Below are 20,952 nucleotides of genomic sequence, written 5' to 3'. Positions count from 1 at the left end.
AAGGTGTATATTTGAATTTTTCACAAAATTGACAGAATGCACGAGATTTAAACACATTTACAGTAAATCAAGTAATTATAAAATGCACAAATTTACAGCAAATTTTGTTACTTTTAAAGGTTTTTAATTTTGTGGGGAATTTTGTGGCAAATAGTGCATCAGGAAACTATTCACAGCGCTTCAGTTTTTCCACATTTAAATATGTTACAGCCGTATTCCAAAATTGCTGAAATGAATTTTTCCTCCTCAAAATTTTACTCAAAACACCACAAAATGAAAACATGATTTTTTTTTTTTTTTTTGTGAATTCATTAAAAATAAAAACTACGATACCACATGTGCATATGTAAGTAATCACACCCTTGCTCAATACTTTGTTGATGCACCTTTGGCAGCAATTACAGCCTCAATTACACCCCACTGTGTTCCTCCAGAAGAATTTCTACGGCCTTGGTGAACCATTCGGCTGCCTTCTTATCTTTTGCAACTCCAGCACACACGGACAGAAACTGACATAGACTTAACTCATCTGCCACACACACATGGACAGTGACTGATACGCATGCCCCCACCCCCTTCCCCTCCTTTGTGTTTGTCCCCATCCCCAACCCCATCCCATCCCCTGCTCACGCCACTCCCTTCCCCCTCTGGGGTACAGCGAAAGCTTTAGCTACGGCAGCTCCCCATTCCCCCAAGCTGGCTGCGCGACGTGTTGCTGCAGCCTTTCATCCAGGATGTCTCTGTACATTGCTGCATTCATCATTCCCTCAATCCTGACTAGTTTCCCAGTTCCCCAGTTCCTGCCACTGAAGAACATCCCCACAGCATGATGCTGCCACCACCACTCTTCACTGTAGGGATGGTGCCTGGTTTCCTCCAAAAATGACGCCTGGCCTTCACACCAAAGAGTTCAATGTTTGTCTCATCAGAGCAGAGAACTTTGTTTCTCATGAGCTGCCTTTTGGTAAACTCCATTTGGGCTGCTATGTCCCTTTTACTAAGTAGTGGCTCCTGTCTGGCCACTCTACCATACAGGCCTGATTGGTGGATTGCTGCAGGGATGGTTGTTCTTCTGGAAGGTTCCCTTCTCTCCACAGAGGAATGCTGGAATTCTGACAAAGTGACGATTGGGTTCTTGGTCATTTCCCTGACAAAGGCCAGCTCTAGGAAGAGTCTGGGCGGATCCAAACTTCTTCCATTTACAGATGATGGAGGCCACTGTGCTCACTGGGACCTTCAAAGCAGCAGAAATGTCTCTGTACCGTTCCCCAGATTTGTGCCTCAACACAATTCTGTCTTGGAGGTCTACAGACAATTCCTTTTACTTCACGCTTGGCTTGTATTCAGACATGCACTGTCAACTGTGGGACCTTATATGTAGACAGGTGTGTGCCTTTCCAAATCATGTCCAATCAACTGAGTTTAGGCCAGATACAGATGTATGGTGAGTGTATGCTATGATATTTTACGCACATGACAAAAGCGCATTCAGTGGAAACTGTGAAGTTGGCATTTCCGATTTACAACAAAGAAAAACACTTTTAAAAATGCTATGGTAGGACGTGAGCATCCACAATGACTTATTTTTGCGAAAAAGTAAAAATCTTTAAACTGTGATGTTAGCATTGCCAGCTGAAATAGCAAATGTGTGTATAGCAGGTATCCAGTAAAATATTTGTGTCTAGATTTCATCTGTCGTTCTTCCAAAGTGATCTCTGGTAGCCTATGTTGTTTTTAGCTATGTACAGTTTTGTTTCCATTTTATGTTATTTTTGGCACTTTCAGTCACAATTAATGGTCTGCTATGTTTCTTCTGCTCCACTTTGTATTTTGTTATTACCCCTAATGGAATGTGACACGCACCACAATGAATGCACACAAAATTGTTAAAAGACTTCTACTTTTGCGCTGTTCTCTTAAGTCTGAGACCACATTTTTTTTCTCAGTATTTGAGCAAAAATGTACTGAACAAAAGTTATTGACAGTTGCAGTTTGCCTTGCTAAATCTAAGCTTTATCAATCAATCAATCAACATTTATTTATAAAACGCTTTACAGCACTGACTGGTGTCCAAAGTGCTTAACATTAAAAACACAAATTCACAAAAATAAAACACATATAGAATAAAATTTTAAAACAGCACATAAAGTTCATTATATTCATGAAAGATCTTGCAATATTAGCATTAAAAATGTGGATCTGCATATATCAGAAAAATTAAACACAAACCAAAACTCTACCGACACAAGCATTCTGGGTAATCACAACAAACAGAATGAAGCTAACACTGGCATATGATACTAGCGGTACTCTTTGACACTCGTTGCAATTTTAACCACTGTTCAACATTTGAATTTTTTTCATGGAAAAAGCAAATTTTTACCACACTGACGATATAAGATTGCAAATCCTATATTTAAATGCTATGGAATAAATTATAGTGGTGACAAAGAAAAAAAAATCATTTTCATTACTTAAATCATTATAAATTCAAACAGATTACAGCTTTAATTTTTTCAAATGTAGTGAAAAAAGGAAATAGCTCACACATTAAAATAAATAAATAGCTGTAATAGGCTTGTTTGAGAGCACACTCACTTTGCCAGCTTTTTGAATCCAATGGCTCTTTTCTTTGTTGGAGTCCCATTGACACCTTTCCATACGTATGTATTCCAAGGATCAGGCTGTAAGAGATGGAAAAACAAAATAGCGTTTAGCTGTGCATTTTGTTAACACCAGAGGAGCTGCATTCCACGGTTTGGTGTGTACATTACTCCTGAACCTGCCTCATTTACTTTAATGACAGGTAGTTACTGCCAGCATTAACTTCCCGTAAAAGAGTTCCTCAACACAGTCCGACTTCCAACAGTTTATAAAAAGCAGTCATTAATCATTTTGTGCCCCTTGACAGAATAACATTGCCATTCAAGCTGTGCTGAAATTAGACACTCACTTGGCCTCATTTAGAATGAAAGTGATCTTCTATGACTGGTGGAAATGTTGTGAATTGATAAAAGTAAAATTGTATAAAATACATTTTGATTTAATATTTTCAGGTATGATGTAACTCTAGGGAAAATAAGAAAAACACACGCGAGTTCTCCTTAAATTCCACAGTCACGTACTCATTGCTTATGTTAAACAGTTGTGCAATCTAAGGAGGGTGAAGGACTGTAAACCGTTCACCTGGTACTCAAAAGAAGGGGTGAGACGGTAGTTGAGCATTTCTTGGTGAAAAACTGGTGTGACACTTCCGGACATGGGAGGCACAATCCACGTCCAGTCTCCAGGACAACCTCCTCGCACCCGGTACTCATTCTCCATGTGCTTCACAAAAGACTCTGTGGCTGAGTGGTGGTCTACTATGGTCACTTTGGCTTTCTAAAGGACAGAGAGGAGAGGTGAAAAAGTGCAGTTTTGTAAATTAAAGGGCAGTTTACAACCAAATATGTTTGATGTCTTTTTGGACATCATTTAATATGGTCTTATGGGCAAAATCAATTTTACATTGAAATGTGGCTTCATGTTAAACATCGTGTATCTACACATGTACAAAACAAGCACAATCTGAGATTTCTGAAGGCTCCACTTTACTTGGGAGGTAATCCAGATCTGGATGGCCTCCAAAATTCAGTGGAGTCTTCCATGCTATAATATCTATCTGTGGTGCAAATCTGGTGAGACTCCGTGAAGTAGTTTTGAAGTAATCCTTCAAAATCTATATAAAGGGAAATCTTGATTCAGAATCCGAATCTGGATCCAAATCACTTCCCAAGTTCAGTGGAGTCTTCCATGGCCTAATATCTATCTGTGGTGCAGTTTAGGTGAGAATCCGTGAAGTAGTTTTTACTTAATCCTTCAAACCCTATATAAAGTGAAACCTGATCCAGAATCTGCATCTGGATCTGGATCACCTCCAAACTTTTAGGTATTCTTCCATGGGCTAATATGCGTCTGTGGTGAAAGTTCCATCAAAATCTGTGCAATAGTTTAGATGTAATCCTGCTAAAAGTCAGACAAATAAACAAATAAATGCAGATGGCTTTAAAAGTTTTAAGTTTCTGTCAGTATTTTCACATAAAGGACCTTTTTTCCCAGTTGAAATGAAATGTTTCCAAACACTGAATGTAAAAGCATGATGCAAAAAACCTAATCGGATACTGTACGAGCTTTTACATGTCCTACCTTATTGAGTTGGAATATGTGGTATGTCATGCATAAATCGGGCTTTCACAAGCATGTCCTGCACATGTTTGAAAATGATCTTCATGTGTCACCGTCTGTCAATTTAAATTTTTCTGCTCAAATTCCGAGAAGAAAAAATAATATCTGCTACTTGGTCATATGTTTGACAGAAGGAGAGAAGTGCAGAGCCATTTCATGACACTTGTATATATGTATTACTGTCCATCAAATAAGACAGATGGGTTAGAATCTGAACTCAGTTATGCAGTTGTTGTGTCGTTTAATGGTGTAAACCAGGCAATTGTGCATAATCGGGGGAGAGAGAGAGTGAGAGCACAAAACAAGAGTGAAGAAACCTGCCACAATTATGGCTAACAGATCCCAAAATTTTCCTATCAAAGATGAATTATTTAGAAGTTTTGAGCAGATGTGGCCTCATTATTATTTTTACTCGTTGTCTGCCTGGGTGGTTGCCATCCAGGCACTAGCGCATGCTCCCAGACTTGGTAGACATCTGAAAAGCAAGTTTTAACCTTTTCGCGGCCAGTCTTCAAGCCTACGGTGGTAAGTGTTTGATAGTCCACGTACCTGGTAGCTGTAGAGAACAGCAATGTTGATCTCCACCAAGGCCTGGTCCTTCCACAAGGAGGAGGTCTTCCTAGTGTCTAAACCCATCTTCTCAGCAACTTGCTGTAGAATATAGAAGGAAACGCTGACATCAAAATACGTTTCTGTGTCACAATCATTGCACTGTAGTGTTTTCAGAGACATACCTCACTTCAGTCATAGCACAGTTGACTGTTGACAGACTGTGACTAACTTGATGCAGAAATTGCGTAAACATTAATGTGAAAATTCAGGTGTAAACCACAAGATGTATCAGAATGATGTGATGTAGCATCAGAAGTGGTTTAGTCTACCTTTAATGCCAATTAACATTGTATTCTATTTTGACATTCCATTAACACTTCCTGTGCTTCCTGCTGTTCATCAGCTATTTTGGTTAATAGATCCTCCACTCATTTCCCCTCAGTAACCCTCATATGTCAGCCCCGTGTCTCCATTTAGAGTCATTCCCCAGCTGCATATTATCAGATTTCTGGATTGCATAATTTTAACATTGTGTGATTGTTAAATGTTGAGTCACTCCTGTTGCTGATAGATAACAAATAGCTTTTGTCCTTTTAGTTACCGTGCTGCAATTTGAAATGAGATCATTTCATCCCAAAAATGTCCACCATTAAGAGTAGTGCATTTCGGTTAAAATAACAAGCTTTTCTGGTTTTATTATGACATTGTAACTGAAAGTTTCTGTGAAGGCTCTCAGTTGTCCAGGTGGTTTCCATAGTAGAGAAGCTTGGATCTTCGTCTGGACTGGGTTGCTTGATGGGAGAACGTTTTGCTTCAAATTGCAGAAGCTTCCTCAGATAAATTTCTTGCTCTGGTAGTCTGACTTCTGTCTTGACTCTTGTAGAGAAGAATAACAGAAGACAGCAAAGGCAGGAGTTTTAAAGCTAACCAGACCCCGCCTACCAAGAGGCAGACTGCTACTGGTTAGTGACTAACAATTGCTTTAATTAGCACCTATTGTGCTCAAGTTAGCACCCTCCTAATGACAGGGCAACTGTCCCCCTAACGATAGGACTGACGCCTCTCCTGACAACTCTCGTGATGACATGAGTGACTCATTACCATGAACAAAAGACTGAAACTGCTTTGACCTGAGTATCCCATTGTAAACAGGACAAAGCGTGTCTTCCCCTCCCTGGTTAAGGCTGGGTTTCAACTGTTTCACATACAAATTTCTTTTCTCTGGCTAAGATTTTAACTTCCTTGTCCTCAAACGTGTGGTTAGTGTCTTTGAGGTGGAGATGAACTGCAGACTGAGGTCCGCTGGCACCCTCTCTGTGGTGCTGGTATAGCCTTTTGTGCAATGGCTGCTTAGTCTCACCTATGTAGTGTTTGTTGCAGTTTTCCTGACATCTGATAGAATACACTACATTGCTCTGTTTGTATCTAGGGATCCTATCCTTAGGGTGAACTAATTTCTGTCTCAAGGTGTTAACCAGTTTGAAGTAAACTGGGATTTTTTGCTGTCTGAAGATCCTCTGTAGTTTTTCCACCTACTCCTGCTAAATAAGGGAGAGACACTCCTCTTCTTCTTGGCTCCATCTCCTGTCTGTCTGGTCACTTTGTTCTTTGGGACTTCTGCACTTTATCCAGGGACCATCGTGGGTACCCACATACTGTGAGGGCTTTCCGGACATGTTGTTGTTCTTTAGCCCTTCCCTCTGCAGTTGTGGGCACTTGTAGGGCTCTGTGTTAAAGAGTCCTGATCACCCCGAGCTTGTGTTCAAGGGGGTGGTTTGAGCCAAAGAGCAGATATTGGTTAGTGTGAGTGAGTTTTCTGTAAACCTCTGTCTGGAGCTGCCTGTTCTCTCCAATTGTAACATCACAGTCCAAGAAGGCTAAATGGTTGTTTCTGGCATCCTCACGTGTGAACTTGATATTAGAGTCCACCGAGTTGATGTGCTCTGTAAAGGCCTCCACTTCCTGTTGCTTGATTGATCCATGTGTCATCAACATATCTGAACCAGTGACTGGGAGGGATCCCCGTGAATGACGCCAAGGCTCTCTTCTCCACTAGCTCCATGTACATGTTGGGTACCTTGCTACAGGCCCCTTGACACATAGTGCGAAGTTTGGACGAAATGCACACTTAATGCGCATGACACAGGAACTGTGTGCAAACCGTGCAATGTCATCCCTGTTGCCAACACCTTGTACACCTGTTGCTACAACTATTTGCACACACAAGTGCCTGAAAGACAGAGTGTGTGCTGTGTGAACCCACTGCACCCTCTTGTGCCAGGTGCTGCCAAATTCCAGGTGACACACACAAACATCTAACGCCGCTCACATGGCACTTAGAAAATGTGTGACCAGTCACACTCTTGGCACGACAACAGACCGCAGACAACCACTGTCGTACTGCTGTGAAATTTGTCTAAGTTCCCCACAAGTGTGACTTCACAAACACACACACTGACACGTGGGTGTGTGCGCTATACTCACAGGAGACATGGCTTCCGACAGAAGCAGCTGCGGTGATCTGTCATTCTGGACATTCCAGCTATACAACACCTGCTGTGTTTTGGCAGTCATGGACAGACACGTGTCTGATTGCTGTATTTACGTGGACATAAATAAAAACATATCGCCATGGTGGCAACAGGCTGCAGCAAGTGAGCGTGCACGGAGCAGACACAGACAGCCCCCATCAGATCAGAACCCGCAGCGGGCAATCTCACCATCACGTCACCCACGTGAGCTCTGTTCCACATAATGTGGTGTCTGTGCTGTGGTGTGCTGTCCACAAGATACGCGTGTCGGGCAGAACGCGCATGCGATGCACCTGACCAATAGATGTGGACATGATCAGAGCACACTGCTTCTCAATCATGTCATTTCATGACTGTATTTCTGAGACCATGGGTCATCACCAGAGGAACAGATGGATCATATTTGCATTGCTCGCTTGATAAATGTGGTGTTTTTATATGGTGTGGGATTTAAATTTTTTTTTAAACTTCCATGTCCTTCATGATATGAGGCAGCTTCCCGTAGCTTTCAAAGAACAGCTCTGTAGCTCAGTGGTAAAGTTGCTGACTGGGAATCAGAGGTTTTGAAAGGTGCGGGTTTGCTCCCAGGGTGGTGTTTTTTCTTTTTTTATTATTCCACATAAGCGCCGCAATGTTGTTCTACAGGTACCGGCTGGTTTTTAATTTTTATTATTCCACATAAGCAGCACGATGTGGTTCCACATGTACCAGCTGGTTTTTATTTCTTCCACATAAGTGCCGCCATGCAGTGCACCTGGCATTGTTCCTTCTCGACGGACACTGGCCCATGTACGAACTCTCGCACCGGGTTCATGTACACCTGGCCTTCGGGGTGATGTTTCATGTGCTAATTTCAAACTGTTTCACGTTCTTTTGCCTTTTGTGTGTTGGAGGTAAGCACGTGTCTGACAGGGTGATGAGTGTAAAGTTGGAAATTGAAGGGGTGATGATGAATATCAGTGCGTATACCCCACAGACAGTTTGTGAGATGAAGGAGAAAAAGATTTCTGAAGTGAGTTAGTAGAGGTGGTGGAGAGTGTGCCCAAGCGTGAAAGAACAGTGATAGCAGCGCACATCAATGGGCATGTTGATGAAGGGAACAGAGGTGATCAAATCAAATCAAATCAATTTTATTTATATAGCGCCAAATCACAACAAACAGTTGCCCCAAGGCGTTTTATATTGTAAGGCAAAGCCATACAATAATTACGGAAAAACCCCAACGGTCAAAACGACCCCCTGTGAGCAAGCACTTGGTGACAGTGGGAAGGAAAAACTCCCTTTTAACAGGAAGAAACCTCCAGCAGAACCAGGTTCAGGGAGGGGCAGTCTTCTGCTGGGACTGGTTGGGACTGAGGGAGAGAACCAGGAAAAAGACATGCTGTGGAAGAGAGCAGAGATCAATCAATAATGATTAAATGAAGAGTGGTGCATACAGAGCAAAAAGAGAAAGAAACACTCAGTGCATCATGGGAACCCCCCAGCAGTCTAAGTCTATAGCAGCATAACTAAGGGATGGTTCAGGGTCACCTGATCCAGCCCTAACTATAAGCTTTAGCAAAAAGGAAAGTTTTAAGCCTAATCTTAAAAGTAGAGAGGGTGTCAGTCTCCCTGATCCGAATTGGGAGCTGGTTCCACAGGAGAGGAGCCTGAAAGCTGAAGGCTCTGCCTCCCATTCTACTCTTACAAACCCTAGGAACTACAAGTAAGCCTGCAGTCTGAGAGTGAAGCGCTCTATTGGGGTGATATGGTACTATGAGGTCCCTAAGATAAGATGGGACCTGATTATTCAAACCTTATAAGTAAGAAGAAGAATTTTAAATTCTATTCTAGAATTAACAGGAAGCCAATGAAGAGAGGCCAATATGGGTGAGATATGCTCTCCCCTTCTAGTCCCTGTCAGTATTCTAGCTGCAGCATTTTGAATTAACTGAAGGCTTTTCAGGGAACTTTTAGAACAACCTGATAATAATGAATTACAATAGTCCAGCCTAGAGGAAATAAATGCATGAATTAGTTTTTCAGCATCACTCTGAGACAAGACCTTTCTAATTTTAGAGATATTGAGCAAATGTAAAAAAGCAGTCCTACATATTTGTTTAATATGCGCATTGAAGGACATATCCTGATCAAAACTGACTCCAAGATTTCTCACAGTATTACTAGAGGTCAGGGTAATGCCATCCAGAGTAAGGATCTGGTTAGACACCATGTTTCTAAGATTTTTGGGGCCAAGTACAATAACTTCAGTTTTATCTGAGTTTAAAAGCAGGAAATTAGAGGTCATCCATGTCTTTATGTCTGTAAGACAATCCTGCAGTTTAGCTAATTGGTGTGTGTCCTCTGGCTTCATGGATAGATAAAGCTGGATATCATCTGCATAACAATGAAAATTTAAGCAATGTTGTCTAATAATACTGCCTAAGGGAAACATGTATAAAGTGAATAAAATTGGTCCTAGCACAGAACCTTGTGGAACTCCATAATTAACCTTAGTCTGTGAAGAAGATTCCCCATTTACATGAACAATTTGTAATCTATTAGATAAATATGATTCAAACCACCGCAGCGCAGTGCCTTTAATACCTATGGCATGCTCTAATCTCTGTAATAAAATTTTATGGTCAACAGTATCAAAAGCAGCACTGAGGTCTAACAGGACAAGCACAGAGATGAGTCCACTGTCTGAGGCCATAAGACGATCATTTGTAACCTTCACTAATGCTGTTTCTGTACTATGATGAATTCTAAACCCTGACTGAAACTCTTCCAATAGACCATTCCTCTGCAGATGATCAGTTAGCTGTTTTACAACTACCCTTTCAAGAATTTCTGAGAGAAAAGGAAGGTTGGAGATTGGCCTATAATTAGCTAAGACAGCTGGGTCAAGTGATGGCTTTTTAAGTAATGGTTTAATTACTGCCACCTTAAAAGCCTGTGGTACATAGCCAACTAATAAAGATAGATTGATCATATTTAAGATCAAAGGTGATGAGGAAGTAATGGGTAGATATGGTGAATACCTACTTTAAGAAAATGGAGGAGCACAGGGTGACATATAAGCGGGATGGAAGCTGCACACAAGTGGACTACATTCTTTGTGTTGGGAAAGTGTTGTGACACGGACCCACAACAGGGGGCGTAAATGAACGGACAATGAAAGAGTCAAATATGAACACTTTTACTGTTGTGAATGAGCACAACCAAGTACAGCAGATTACAGAATGTCAGATAATAGTCAATCAACAAAGGGGACGTGTGGGCAGGCTCGAGGATAGAAGACGTCTGTCCTGAGAAGAACCGGAACCACACGATTTCCTCCGCCACCGAACCAGGAGAATACTGGAGCCGCCAAGTCCCGAATCCGCAGGTGGCCACCGTCTCCGAGCGTCGGATCTGGTACTGCTGGCGAGGAGCAGAAACAATCAGAGGTGGGTGTGTGTACACCCAGTAACAACGCTGGTGGAGATCCCACCTCCACCTCCTAACCAGAAAACAGGTACGTGCAGCAGTTGAGAGTACTTATCACAGAATAGCGTGGGGAGCAAAGACATCAGCTCTCCACGTCTCTCACACTCAGCCTCCGGCTGCGAGCACTCACGGAACTGACTGCAAACACTGTGTAACAAACACTTGTCAGAAAAGACAAAAGCAACGGCTGAGAGTTTACCTTTACTGGTAGATGATATCTCGGCAACGAGGTGGAGATGACGTCCGGTATTTATGGTGTGGACTGATGAAGTGTAGATGGGTGACAGCTGTCCTGAGATAATGAGTGACAGCTGTCACCCCGGCTGTGTCCTTGGCGGCAGCGCCCTCTGGTGCCTGAAGCCCGCACTTCAGGCAGGGCGCCCTCTGGTGGTGGGCCAGCAGTACCTCCTCTTCTGGCGGCCCACACAACACTTTGTAGGAGATGCAAGCTCAAAGAAATTGGAGATTGTAAGATGGTGGCAGGAGAGCGTGTAGCTGGACAACATAGGATGGTGGTTTGTAGGATGACTTTAGAGATGAAGAAGAGAGTGAGAGCTCAACAAAAGGATCAGATGATGGCAGATGAAGGTGGAAGACTGTTGTGTGAAATTCAGAAACCTGTGCCAATTCAACATGCAGATCCACCTTGGATTTGCTGTGGCGACCCCAAGTGCAAACAAGAGAGCAGCCAAAGGGACTTACTATGTGAGACAGGCACTGGATGGAGGGAAATTAATTTTGGACAACTGGAGAAGTACTGCAGATGTGCTGAGGAAGACAGTTAAATGGTGCTGGATGTGACATCTGGACAGGGGAAGGAAGACATTATAGCGAGCTGTACAAGAAGGTGAATAGTAAGGAAGGAGAAAGGGGTGGCAGGAGTGATTTGGGACAGAAGAATATCTGCAAGCGTGAAGGGGAAAGTTTACAAGACAGTTGTGAAACCAGCAATGTTGTACGGCTTAGAGACGGTGGCACTAACAAAAAGACAGGAGGCAGAGCTGGAGGTGGCGGAGCTGAAGATGTAATTATTCTCTCTGGGAGTGACGAGAGTGTACAAGATTAAGATTGAACAAATCAGAGGGACAACTCAGGTGGGACAGTTTGGAGACAAGTCAGGAAGGCGAGATTGAGATGGTTTTGACATGTGCAGAGGAGGGACCCGGGGTATATAGGGAGAAGGATGCTGAGGATGGAGCCACCAGGCAGGAGGAGAAGAGGGAGGACAAAGAGGAGGTTTATGGATGTGCTAAGGGAGGACATGCTGTGGTGACCCCTAACAGGAGGAGCCAAATGAAGAAGAAGAAGAAGAAGAAGACTTACATACTAATGAGAAACAAATCAAAACTGTACTCATAAGGAAACAATAGGGCACTTAAACCTTTTGTACGGTGCTGTTTATCCTGGATTCACAATTATTGAATATTATTGTCATGACTCAATCAGCTCATGAGACACACACCTAAGCAGTCATCTTATATCCTGGAATATCTGCTGTATTTTATTTTTGTTAAGATCTGCACAACATGTACTTTACTTATCTGACCACAATGATGCTTTATCACAAATGATTTTACAAACTCTAAAGAAAAGGCCATCTGGAGATGGAATCACAATGACGAAACACTGACTTACAACATGTACTCTGGGGTATTACTCATATCTGTCTACCAGATTTCATGAAGAAGCTGTATCTGCAACCATTTGTTATGGTCAAAAATTCACCACTACACACACACATACACACAAATTAAAGCTTTACAACTCACACTAAAAAAATGGTTCATGGAGTTAATTTGTATAACTCTAAAGTGTAATATTGTTTGTATACCTTAAATTATTAACTATTTGCAGCATAAAAACATACAGCTTTTGAATGCTCACATTTTAATAAGTTAATAACTTATCAGAAGTTGGCACAAAATTTTTCATAGTTAAAAGGAACTGTTGGACATAGGTTAACAACAGTTTTAAAATAAATAGTTTGATTATAAAACTGGAATTGCAACCTACTGTGTAGTTTTATTCTGTACCTAAACCAAAACCTTTAAAATGGACAGCATTTTATATAGCACTTGTTGACCCCCAAAACATGAATTTTCTGCAAATCGTGAACTACCTACAAACCATTAATGAACATTTTTGCAACCTGTGAATATCCGGGCACCCTTGATAATTTTCATGATTTTCCTTCATAAATCTTTGATTGTCTGGATCAGAAATTTCAGTTAAATATGTCATATAGCAGACAAACACACTGATATTTGAGAAGAGAAATTAAGTTTCTAGTATTTACAGAAAGTGTGCAATAATTATTTAAACAAAATTGGGCAGGTGCATAAATTTGGGCACCCTTGTCATTTTATTGATTTGAATTCATGCAGCACTAATTATTGGAACACAAAATCGGTTTGGTAAGCTCATTGACCCTTGACCTCCTTACACAGGTGAATCCAATCATGAGAAAGGGTATTTAAGGTGGCCATTTGCAAATGTTTCCCCTCTTTCCATCTCTTTTAATGAGTGGCAACATGGGAGCCTCTAAACAACTCTCAAATGACCTGAAAACAAAGATTGTTCAACATCATGGTTTAGGTGAAGGATACAAAAAGCTGTCTCAGAGATTGCAGCTGTCAGTTTCCAATGTGAGGAACATAGTGAGGAAATGGAAGACTGCAGGCACAGTACTAGTTAAGGCCCAAAGCGGCAGGCCAAGAAAAATCTCACATAAGCTGAAGCGAAGGATGGTGAGAACAGTCATAGTCAACCCACAGACCTGCTCCAAAGACCTACAACATGATCTTGCTGCAGGTAGTGTCTCTGTGCATCGTTCAACTATACAGCGCATTTTGCACAAGGAGATGCTGTATGATGCTGTAATGCAGAGGAAGCCTTTTCTGCGTACACACCACAAACAGTCGCTTGAGGTATGCTAAAGCACATTTGGACAAGCCAGCTTCATTTTGGAATAAGGTGCTGTGGACTGATGAAATGAAAATTTAGTTATTTGGACATAACAAGGGGCAGTATGCATGGCTGAAAAAGAACAAAGCATTTCAAGAAAAACACTTGCTACCTACAGTAAAATTTGGAAGTGATTCCATCATGCTGTGGGGCTGTGCGGCCAGTGCAGGTACTGGGAATCTTGTTAAAGCTGAGGATTCTCATCAATATCACAGATTCTTGAGAACAATGTTCATGAATCAGTGACAAAGTTGAAGTTGCACCAGGGCTGGATCTTTTACAAGACAACAACACTAAACACTGCTCAAAATCTACTAAGGCATTCATGCAGAGAAACAAGTACAATGTTCTGGAATGGCCATCTCAGTCCCCAGACCTGAATATTATTGAACATCTGTGGTGTGATTTTAAGCGGGTTGTCCATGCTCAGAAACCAAGAAACCTGAGATGTTTTGTAAAGAAGAATGGTCCAAAATACCTTCAACCAGAATCCAGACTCTCATTGGAAGCTATAGGAAGCGTTTAGAGGCTGTTATTTCTGCAAAAGGAGGATCTACTAAATACTGATGTATTTTTTCTGTTGGCATGCCCAAATTTATGCAAATGCCTAATTTTGTTTAAAGAATTATTGCACACTTTCTGTAAATCCTATAAACTTCATTCCACTTCTCAAATATCAGTGTGTTCCTCTGCTATATGATATATTTAACAACCAGACAACCAGACAACCAATGATTTATAAAGGAAAATCATGAAAATGACCCGGGGTGCCCAAACGTTTGCATACAACTGTATTTTCTTTCCATTTAAGTAGTTTACGGATTTCAGTTTATGGATCAATTACTTCAGGAAATCTTGATCACAAACCCTATCGCTGCAACAATTTTTTTTTTTTTTTTCCATAGTTGGGAGTCACTACATCTGATGAGGCAGGGAGAAGCACCTGAGTGGGACACAAAGCCCAGTGGTGCAATGAAAGTGAGAGGTGCGCAGTCATAATCCCATAGATGGTAGCACTGAACCATGGGCTCCTCAGCCATACACCAAATTGTGAAGAAATTCACATTTTGCAAGATATGCGTTCACTTTTCAGGAGATATTTTTTCAGTATTCACATTTTGCAATTCATGGTTTGCAGATAATTCATGATTTGCAACTGATTCAAGTTTTGGGGGTTAACACGCTTTTCCATATGCATCAGAAGCTCAAAGCACTTTACAATGATGCTTCACATTCTCAGGGTGCTGCTATACCAGGCATTCACTACACACCGGGAGCAATTTGGGAATTAAGGACCTTATCCAAGGGCCCTTAATGATTTTCCAGCCTGATGGGGGTTGGAATGGAGGATCCTCTGGCCTCAAGCCCACTGCTTAACCACTAGACTATCACATAATTAAGTTGGCTAAATTTAATTAACCTTGTAGAGAACAAAGCAAATCAGGAGTACTAAACCACCTACCGAAATGCTTTGCTAAACTTGAGTTAGACTAACTATAATAGTCTCGGCATTAATCTGCATTGGCTGAGCTGAGCCTCTCCGGGAACCATCACCTTATCGTGATGGAGAGGTTTGTGTGTGATCAGAGGGTGGGTGAGGGTGGGGGAGGGGTGGGGGTGGGGGTGGGGGGGACTTTGGACAGACCTGATAAACCCAAGCAGATAGTGCGGGTGAACTGGGAACATCTGGAGGAGCCCACTGTCCAACAGATCTTCAACTTACACCTCCGGCTGAGCTTTTCTAGCATCCCTGTGGAGGTTGAGGTCATTGAACCAGAATGGGCAGTGTTCAAAGCTTCCATTGCTGAAGCTGCAGCGGGGAGCTGTGGCCCAAAGGTCTTAGGTGCCTCAAGGGGTGGCAACCCTCGAACACCGCGGTCTTATCTCGGAGGACTCCAGAGGTAGTTGAAAGGTACCAACAGGCCTGAATGGTGGCAGCCTCTGCTGTGGAGGAGGCAAAGCATTGGGTGTGGGAGGAGTTCGGAGGAACTATGGAGAAGAACTTTCGGTCAGCACCTAGGTACTTCTGGTGGACCGTGAGGTACCTCAGGAGAGAAAAACGGGGAACCATCCAAGCTGTCTACAGTAAGGATTGCACTCTGTTGACCTCAAATGAGGATGTAATCCAGCACTGGAAGGAACTCTTTGAGAAACTCCTGCATCAGACCAGAGCACCCTTTATAGTAGGGGCAGAGCTGGAAGCTGATGGAGGATTATCATCAATTTCCCTGGTGGAAGTCTCTGAGGTAGTCAAACAACTCCGCAGTGGCAGGGCCCCGGGTATTGATGAGATCAGTCCAGAAATGCTGAAGGTTCTGTGTGTGGAGGGACTGTCTTGGATGAGACATCTCTTCAACATTGCATTGAGGTCTGGGACAGTGTGTAAGGAGTGGCAAACTGGGGGGATGATCCCCAAATTTAAAAAAGGGGACCAGAGAGTGTGTGTCAATTACAGGGGCATCACACTACTCAGCCTCCCTGGTAAAGTCTACTCCAGGGTGCTGGAAAAGAGGGTTCAACCGATCGTCGAACCTCTGATTGAAAAGGAACCATGCGGGTTCTGTCCTGGTTGTGGAAAAACCGACCAGCTCTTCACTCTCACAAGGATCCTGGAGGGTGCCTGGGAGTATGCCCTCCATTCTACATGTGTTTTGTGGACTTAGAGAAAGCATATGTTCGGGTACCCCGGGAGATACTGTGGGAGGTGCTGCGGGAGTATGGATTGAGGGGGTCCCTTCTCAGGGCCATCCAATATTTGTACTCACAAACCGAGAGCTGTGTTCGGGTGCTCGTCAGTAAGTTGGACTCGTTTCTGGTGGGAGTTGGCCTCCGCCAGGGCTGCGCCTTGTCACCAGTTCTGTTTGTTATATTCATGGACAGGATATTGACAGGTCGGGGGGGAGGAGGGTACCAGTTTGGTGGACTCAGGGTCTCATCACTGCTTTTTGCAGTTGATGTGGTCCTGTTGGCTTTGTCGGCCTGTGACCTCCAACACTCGCTGGATCGGTTCGCAGCCCAGCATGAAGCAGCTGGAATCAGGATCAGCACCTTTAAATCTGAGGCTGTTGTTCTCAGCAGGAAAATGATGGATTACCTACTCTGCATAGGGAATGCGGTCTTGACCCCAGTGAAGGAGTTCAAGTAAATCAGGGTCCTGTTCATGAGTGAGGGGACAATGGAGCATGAGATTGGCCAGAGGATCGGTGCAGCAGGGACAGTATTGCATTCGCTCTGCTGTACTGTTGTGACGAAAGCTCTCGATCTACTGGTCAATCTTCGTTCGTGCTCTCACCTATGGTCATTAGGGTTGGGTCATGACCGAAAGAACTCAATCATGGGTACAAGTGGCCGAAATGGGCTTCCTTAGGAGGGTGGCTGGTGTCTCCCTTAGAGATAGGGTGAGAAGCTCAGTCATCAGTGGGAAGCTGGGAGTAGAGCTGCTGCTCCTTCACGTTGAAAGGAGCCAGCTGAGGTGGTTTGAGCATCTGGTAAGGATGCCCCCTGAGCACCTCCCAAGGGACGTCCATCTGGGAGGAGACCACGTGGAAGACCCGGGGGTAGTTGGAGAGATTATATTCTCCACACTGGCCTGAGAACACCTCGGGATCCCCCACTCAGAGGTGGTCAATGTGGCCCGGGAAAGGGAAGTCTGAGGTACCCTTCTGGAGATGTTGCCCCCGTGACCTGATCCCGGATAAGCGGTTGAAGATGAGTGAGTGAGCATGAGTGAATGGCTCAGTTAAAATTAATAAAAAAGATCCATGCAAATTGTTACCTTAATTTTTTAAGTTGAGCATTGCAATATGTTTTAGAGTGCTGTGATGATCTGACTTATGAAGAACCTAGCAAACAGGGCATGAACAACAACTAAGGATTGTATAATGTGATTTGCTGTTTTCCTAATAGATTATCGTATTACACAGTACAAAGATTGATGAACTACAAATGATTGTTTGGGAAAAGGTACCAACAGGCACCATGGTTATGTTTGACCATAATGGTCCTGCTGACTGCGCACAGTTCTCATTGGATCTGCTAAAATACAATCTACACAAATGTTGTTTTCTTATTCTAATCCTCTATTGAAGGCAGCATATAAAGGCTTGGAATAGCACTGTACCTCCAAATGTTGTACCGGCGAGGTATCGCAGAAATCCCTCACTCCAATCTCTGTGCCCATAACCAGCCCACTGAAAGGGCAACATGGGAAATCCAATCCACCAATCTCCAGCAGCATGTTGGCGACAGCTGGGGAGGGCATACCACCTGATGTCCAGATCTTCGAACCACTCGTACCTGGGAGAACACACACACACAGGGGAATAATGGCTAGGACTTGCTGAACTCTTCTTATACGTGCGTACATACCATACCAAACAAACAAATGAATACCACATCATCCAAACACAATGTTGCACCATTGGACAAAAATCCCAAAGAACATCTTCGCAGTACAGTATCTTTGGACATATGTAAATCTTCAAGATGTATTAAAGATATGTCAATAATTTCACAAAAAATGAGGTTAGATTTATCATGTTACAATCAGGAAATACTCTTTCCTCTTCACCACTGTCATCTTGCAGATTTGTACATTTCACAAAAGCAATAAATTGTCCCCAAATGATTTACATTTTCATATATGTATATGAGTCTTTATGGAAAAGTCATTAACATTTAACTAATTCAGTAAGTAACACTTGGCCTGTTCATCCTCAGTTGATCTTTTGGCATGGTGGAGATGCATATCTGTCATTATTTTGTTCTCTTTTGGCATACATACTTGTAGTCTTTTGAGTAAAGCTCTAAAATGAAAAACTCAGGCATTATTTTCTGTTTATTTAAACTTACTACCAAAAAGATTGTATCCTTCTGCAATGCACCATAAAGAAATAGCATTGCCTTTATCTCATAACACTTTGTGCATAAATCTTGGATATTGCTATTGATTTAATTTAACCGGAGTGATATATGTTGTCAATAGTCATTAATACTGTAACAGTCTTAACTGAGTATTCATTGACTGCATGCAGGCTTCAGTACTTAGTATTCGCCAGTCTTACAATATATCTGTTTCTAGATCTTCCCTTCAGTCATTCCATTTGTCATCAGTTTTCAAGTGAATTGGAAGGTAATAAATTGTACAATTCTGATTCAGAATCTTTGCACACTTTCATAGAAAAGATTTTAAGGGTCCATTTTGTTTAATTCTAAAAAGAATGTCTGAGCTAAAGTTTACAAAATGATTACAAAATTTGTGCCCTTCTTCAGCAGTATGGGGATTTATCCATATGACGCACAAAAACAAGTGTAGCCCAAACAAATATTAACACACACACACACACACACACCAAAACAACAACAACAAAAAAACCCCCACTTGCAATACCTTTCCAGCAATGGATGAACAGACTGAACCTCAACAGCCCACTCAATGTACCCTCTAAAGGGATTGACAACATTGCACACAGTCTATTATTTGCAGAGCTGGGCCTAATCTCTTGTAATAATGAGGCGCTGTTGGTGTCCACTGCTTCAGCCAAGCTGCTGCTGGAGTTGAGTGCCAGTTGATGCAGAGTATGGAGCAGAGATGCCAATTTTGGTGGAACTTGGCAAGGTTATCAGTGTGTCAAGGGATGGAGAAATACCCAGTGTAGCATGCAGTGATGCGGTGATAACGCTGTGTACATCTGTCTGCATGAGTGAAAGCTCGTGTTGCAGTCATACAATTCTTTACTATAACTATGGTTATGACAAAACTGCAGCAGCCTTAATGGTCATGTTCTCAACAGTCTGTACACTGGCTGATTTGTTACTGAAAGTATAGCAAACACAAATAACTGTTTTAAAAAGTAGCAAATGCTAGAAACCCAATAACAAATGCCATGGTTACCACAAAAACTGGCATAGCAACAGATGAAGCACAGCTATTTGTGCTTTATTGGAATAATCAGCACAGTTGGAATGTGATGGTAACCAGATTTATTGGCTTAAAAGTGCCCCATTGTTTAAGAAACGTTGCTAAGAGATATCTGAGTGGGTGGATGTCTCTTTGTGCAGGCCCCTTGTTCTTGTTTTTTCCAACATTTTGAGTATGTTACACATGCCTGATAACAAAAATGCTGTTAGTTGTTCTGACTCACTTGGGGTGTCTGATCAGCACCTCCAAGACGAGGTCTTCTGGGATTTCAAACAGTTCAGGATCATTTCCGTTGGCTTGCAGCAGGAGTGGGAGGACATCAAATCGACCTTTCGCAGGCTTCCATCCCAGCTGTATGCAGATCTAAAATGAAAAGTAACAGGAGAACTCAGAATAAACATCTGGAATGCTTCATATCTCACACTCTTAAGACACTGCTCCTTATGCATACCTCAGTAAATTCAGCATTTGCAGGGTCTCCCTGGATATGTCCATCAGGCTGTTTGTAGCCTGCATAGCGGATAAGTTGGCTGTTCCACACCCGGAAGTCATGTTTGGGATCTGTTCGCTGAGGAAATATGGTAATTGCTGACCTGCAATAACAACAACAACAACAATAAAATAACTGGAGGGGCAACTTACTGAAGCACATTCTTCTGCCAAAGCCAGGAAAGCCCATGTTAAAATGTTAAAAAAAATGTCTTGCCTACTTTTGTTCCTTTTTCTGGATCTGCCCTAAAATATAAAAATGGACAATGCACACTTTAATTGTACAAGTGTACAGTAACACCCTGAATATTCTTTTTAATAGTTTTTGAAACAGTGCTTGGCCGCATCACTGTTTACAACATACACAGTGTTGCACTGCACATAAAACATCTATATATTAAAAGCCAAGCTGCCTCTGTGTAACGTATGTGCATGTGAGCATGCGTGTGTATGGCTTTGATCACAGAGAAACTGGGGAGAGCTGACATTTTCCATTGGTATGCTTATGTACTTTGGGGTCAAGGATGAATGCCGCAAAAACGGAAAGTTGATAGGACTAATATTTTTGGAGAAATTAGGGATATTAGCCAACAACAGTGAGGAATGACATTGGCATCAAATACCCCATGTATTGAGTGAGCCCCCAGGACTGAAGTGGCCCTCCCCTTAGCTTACTGTGGAGCATGATGGAGAAACACAGTGATCATCCTGAAAAGAACACGGGTGAAAAGTCAGGTAAGTTAACAGCAATTAAGGAGAAGTTACTGTATGCTGCAAATATTAAGCTTATAATAATGAAGG

At 42.4% G+C, this 20,952-nt stretch overlaps 1 protein-coding gene across 1 annotated transcript in view; it reads right to left on the bottom strand.

Annotated features, from left to right (window-relative positions):
* nos1 (nitric oxide synthase 1 (neuronal)) overlaps nucleotides 1-20,952 on the bottom strand; it is a 158,387-nt gene that overhangs the window by 65,333 nt on the left and 72,102 nt on the right. Inside the window, 7 exon segments of the mRNA XM_034170884.1 lie at nucleotides 2,599-2,684; nucleotides 3,187-3,381; nucleotides 4,774-4,875; nucleotides 17,863-17,994; nucleotides 17,996-18,038; nucleotides 19,886-20,025; nucleotides 20,114-20,255. Of these exon segments, the coding sequence (XP_034026775.1) occupies nucleotides 2,599-2,684; nucleotides 3,187-3,381; nucleotides 4,774-4,875; nucleotides 17,863-17,994; nucleotides 17,996-18,038; nucleotides 19,886-20,025; nucleotides 20,114-20,255 (840 nt within the window).

The sequence above is a fragment of the Thalassophryne amazonica genome, chromosome 5, assembly GCF_902500255.1.
Source record: "Thalassophryne amazonica chromosome 5, fThaAma1.1, whole genome shotgun sequence".
Classification (NCBI taxonomy): Eukaryota; Metazoa; Chordata; class Actinopteri; order Batrachoidiformes; family Batrachoididae; genus Thalassophryne; species Thalassophryne amazonica.
Note: the sequence above shows the minus strand (reverse complement) of the source record. Positions and strands in the feature narration are given on the sequence as shown.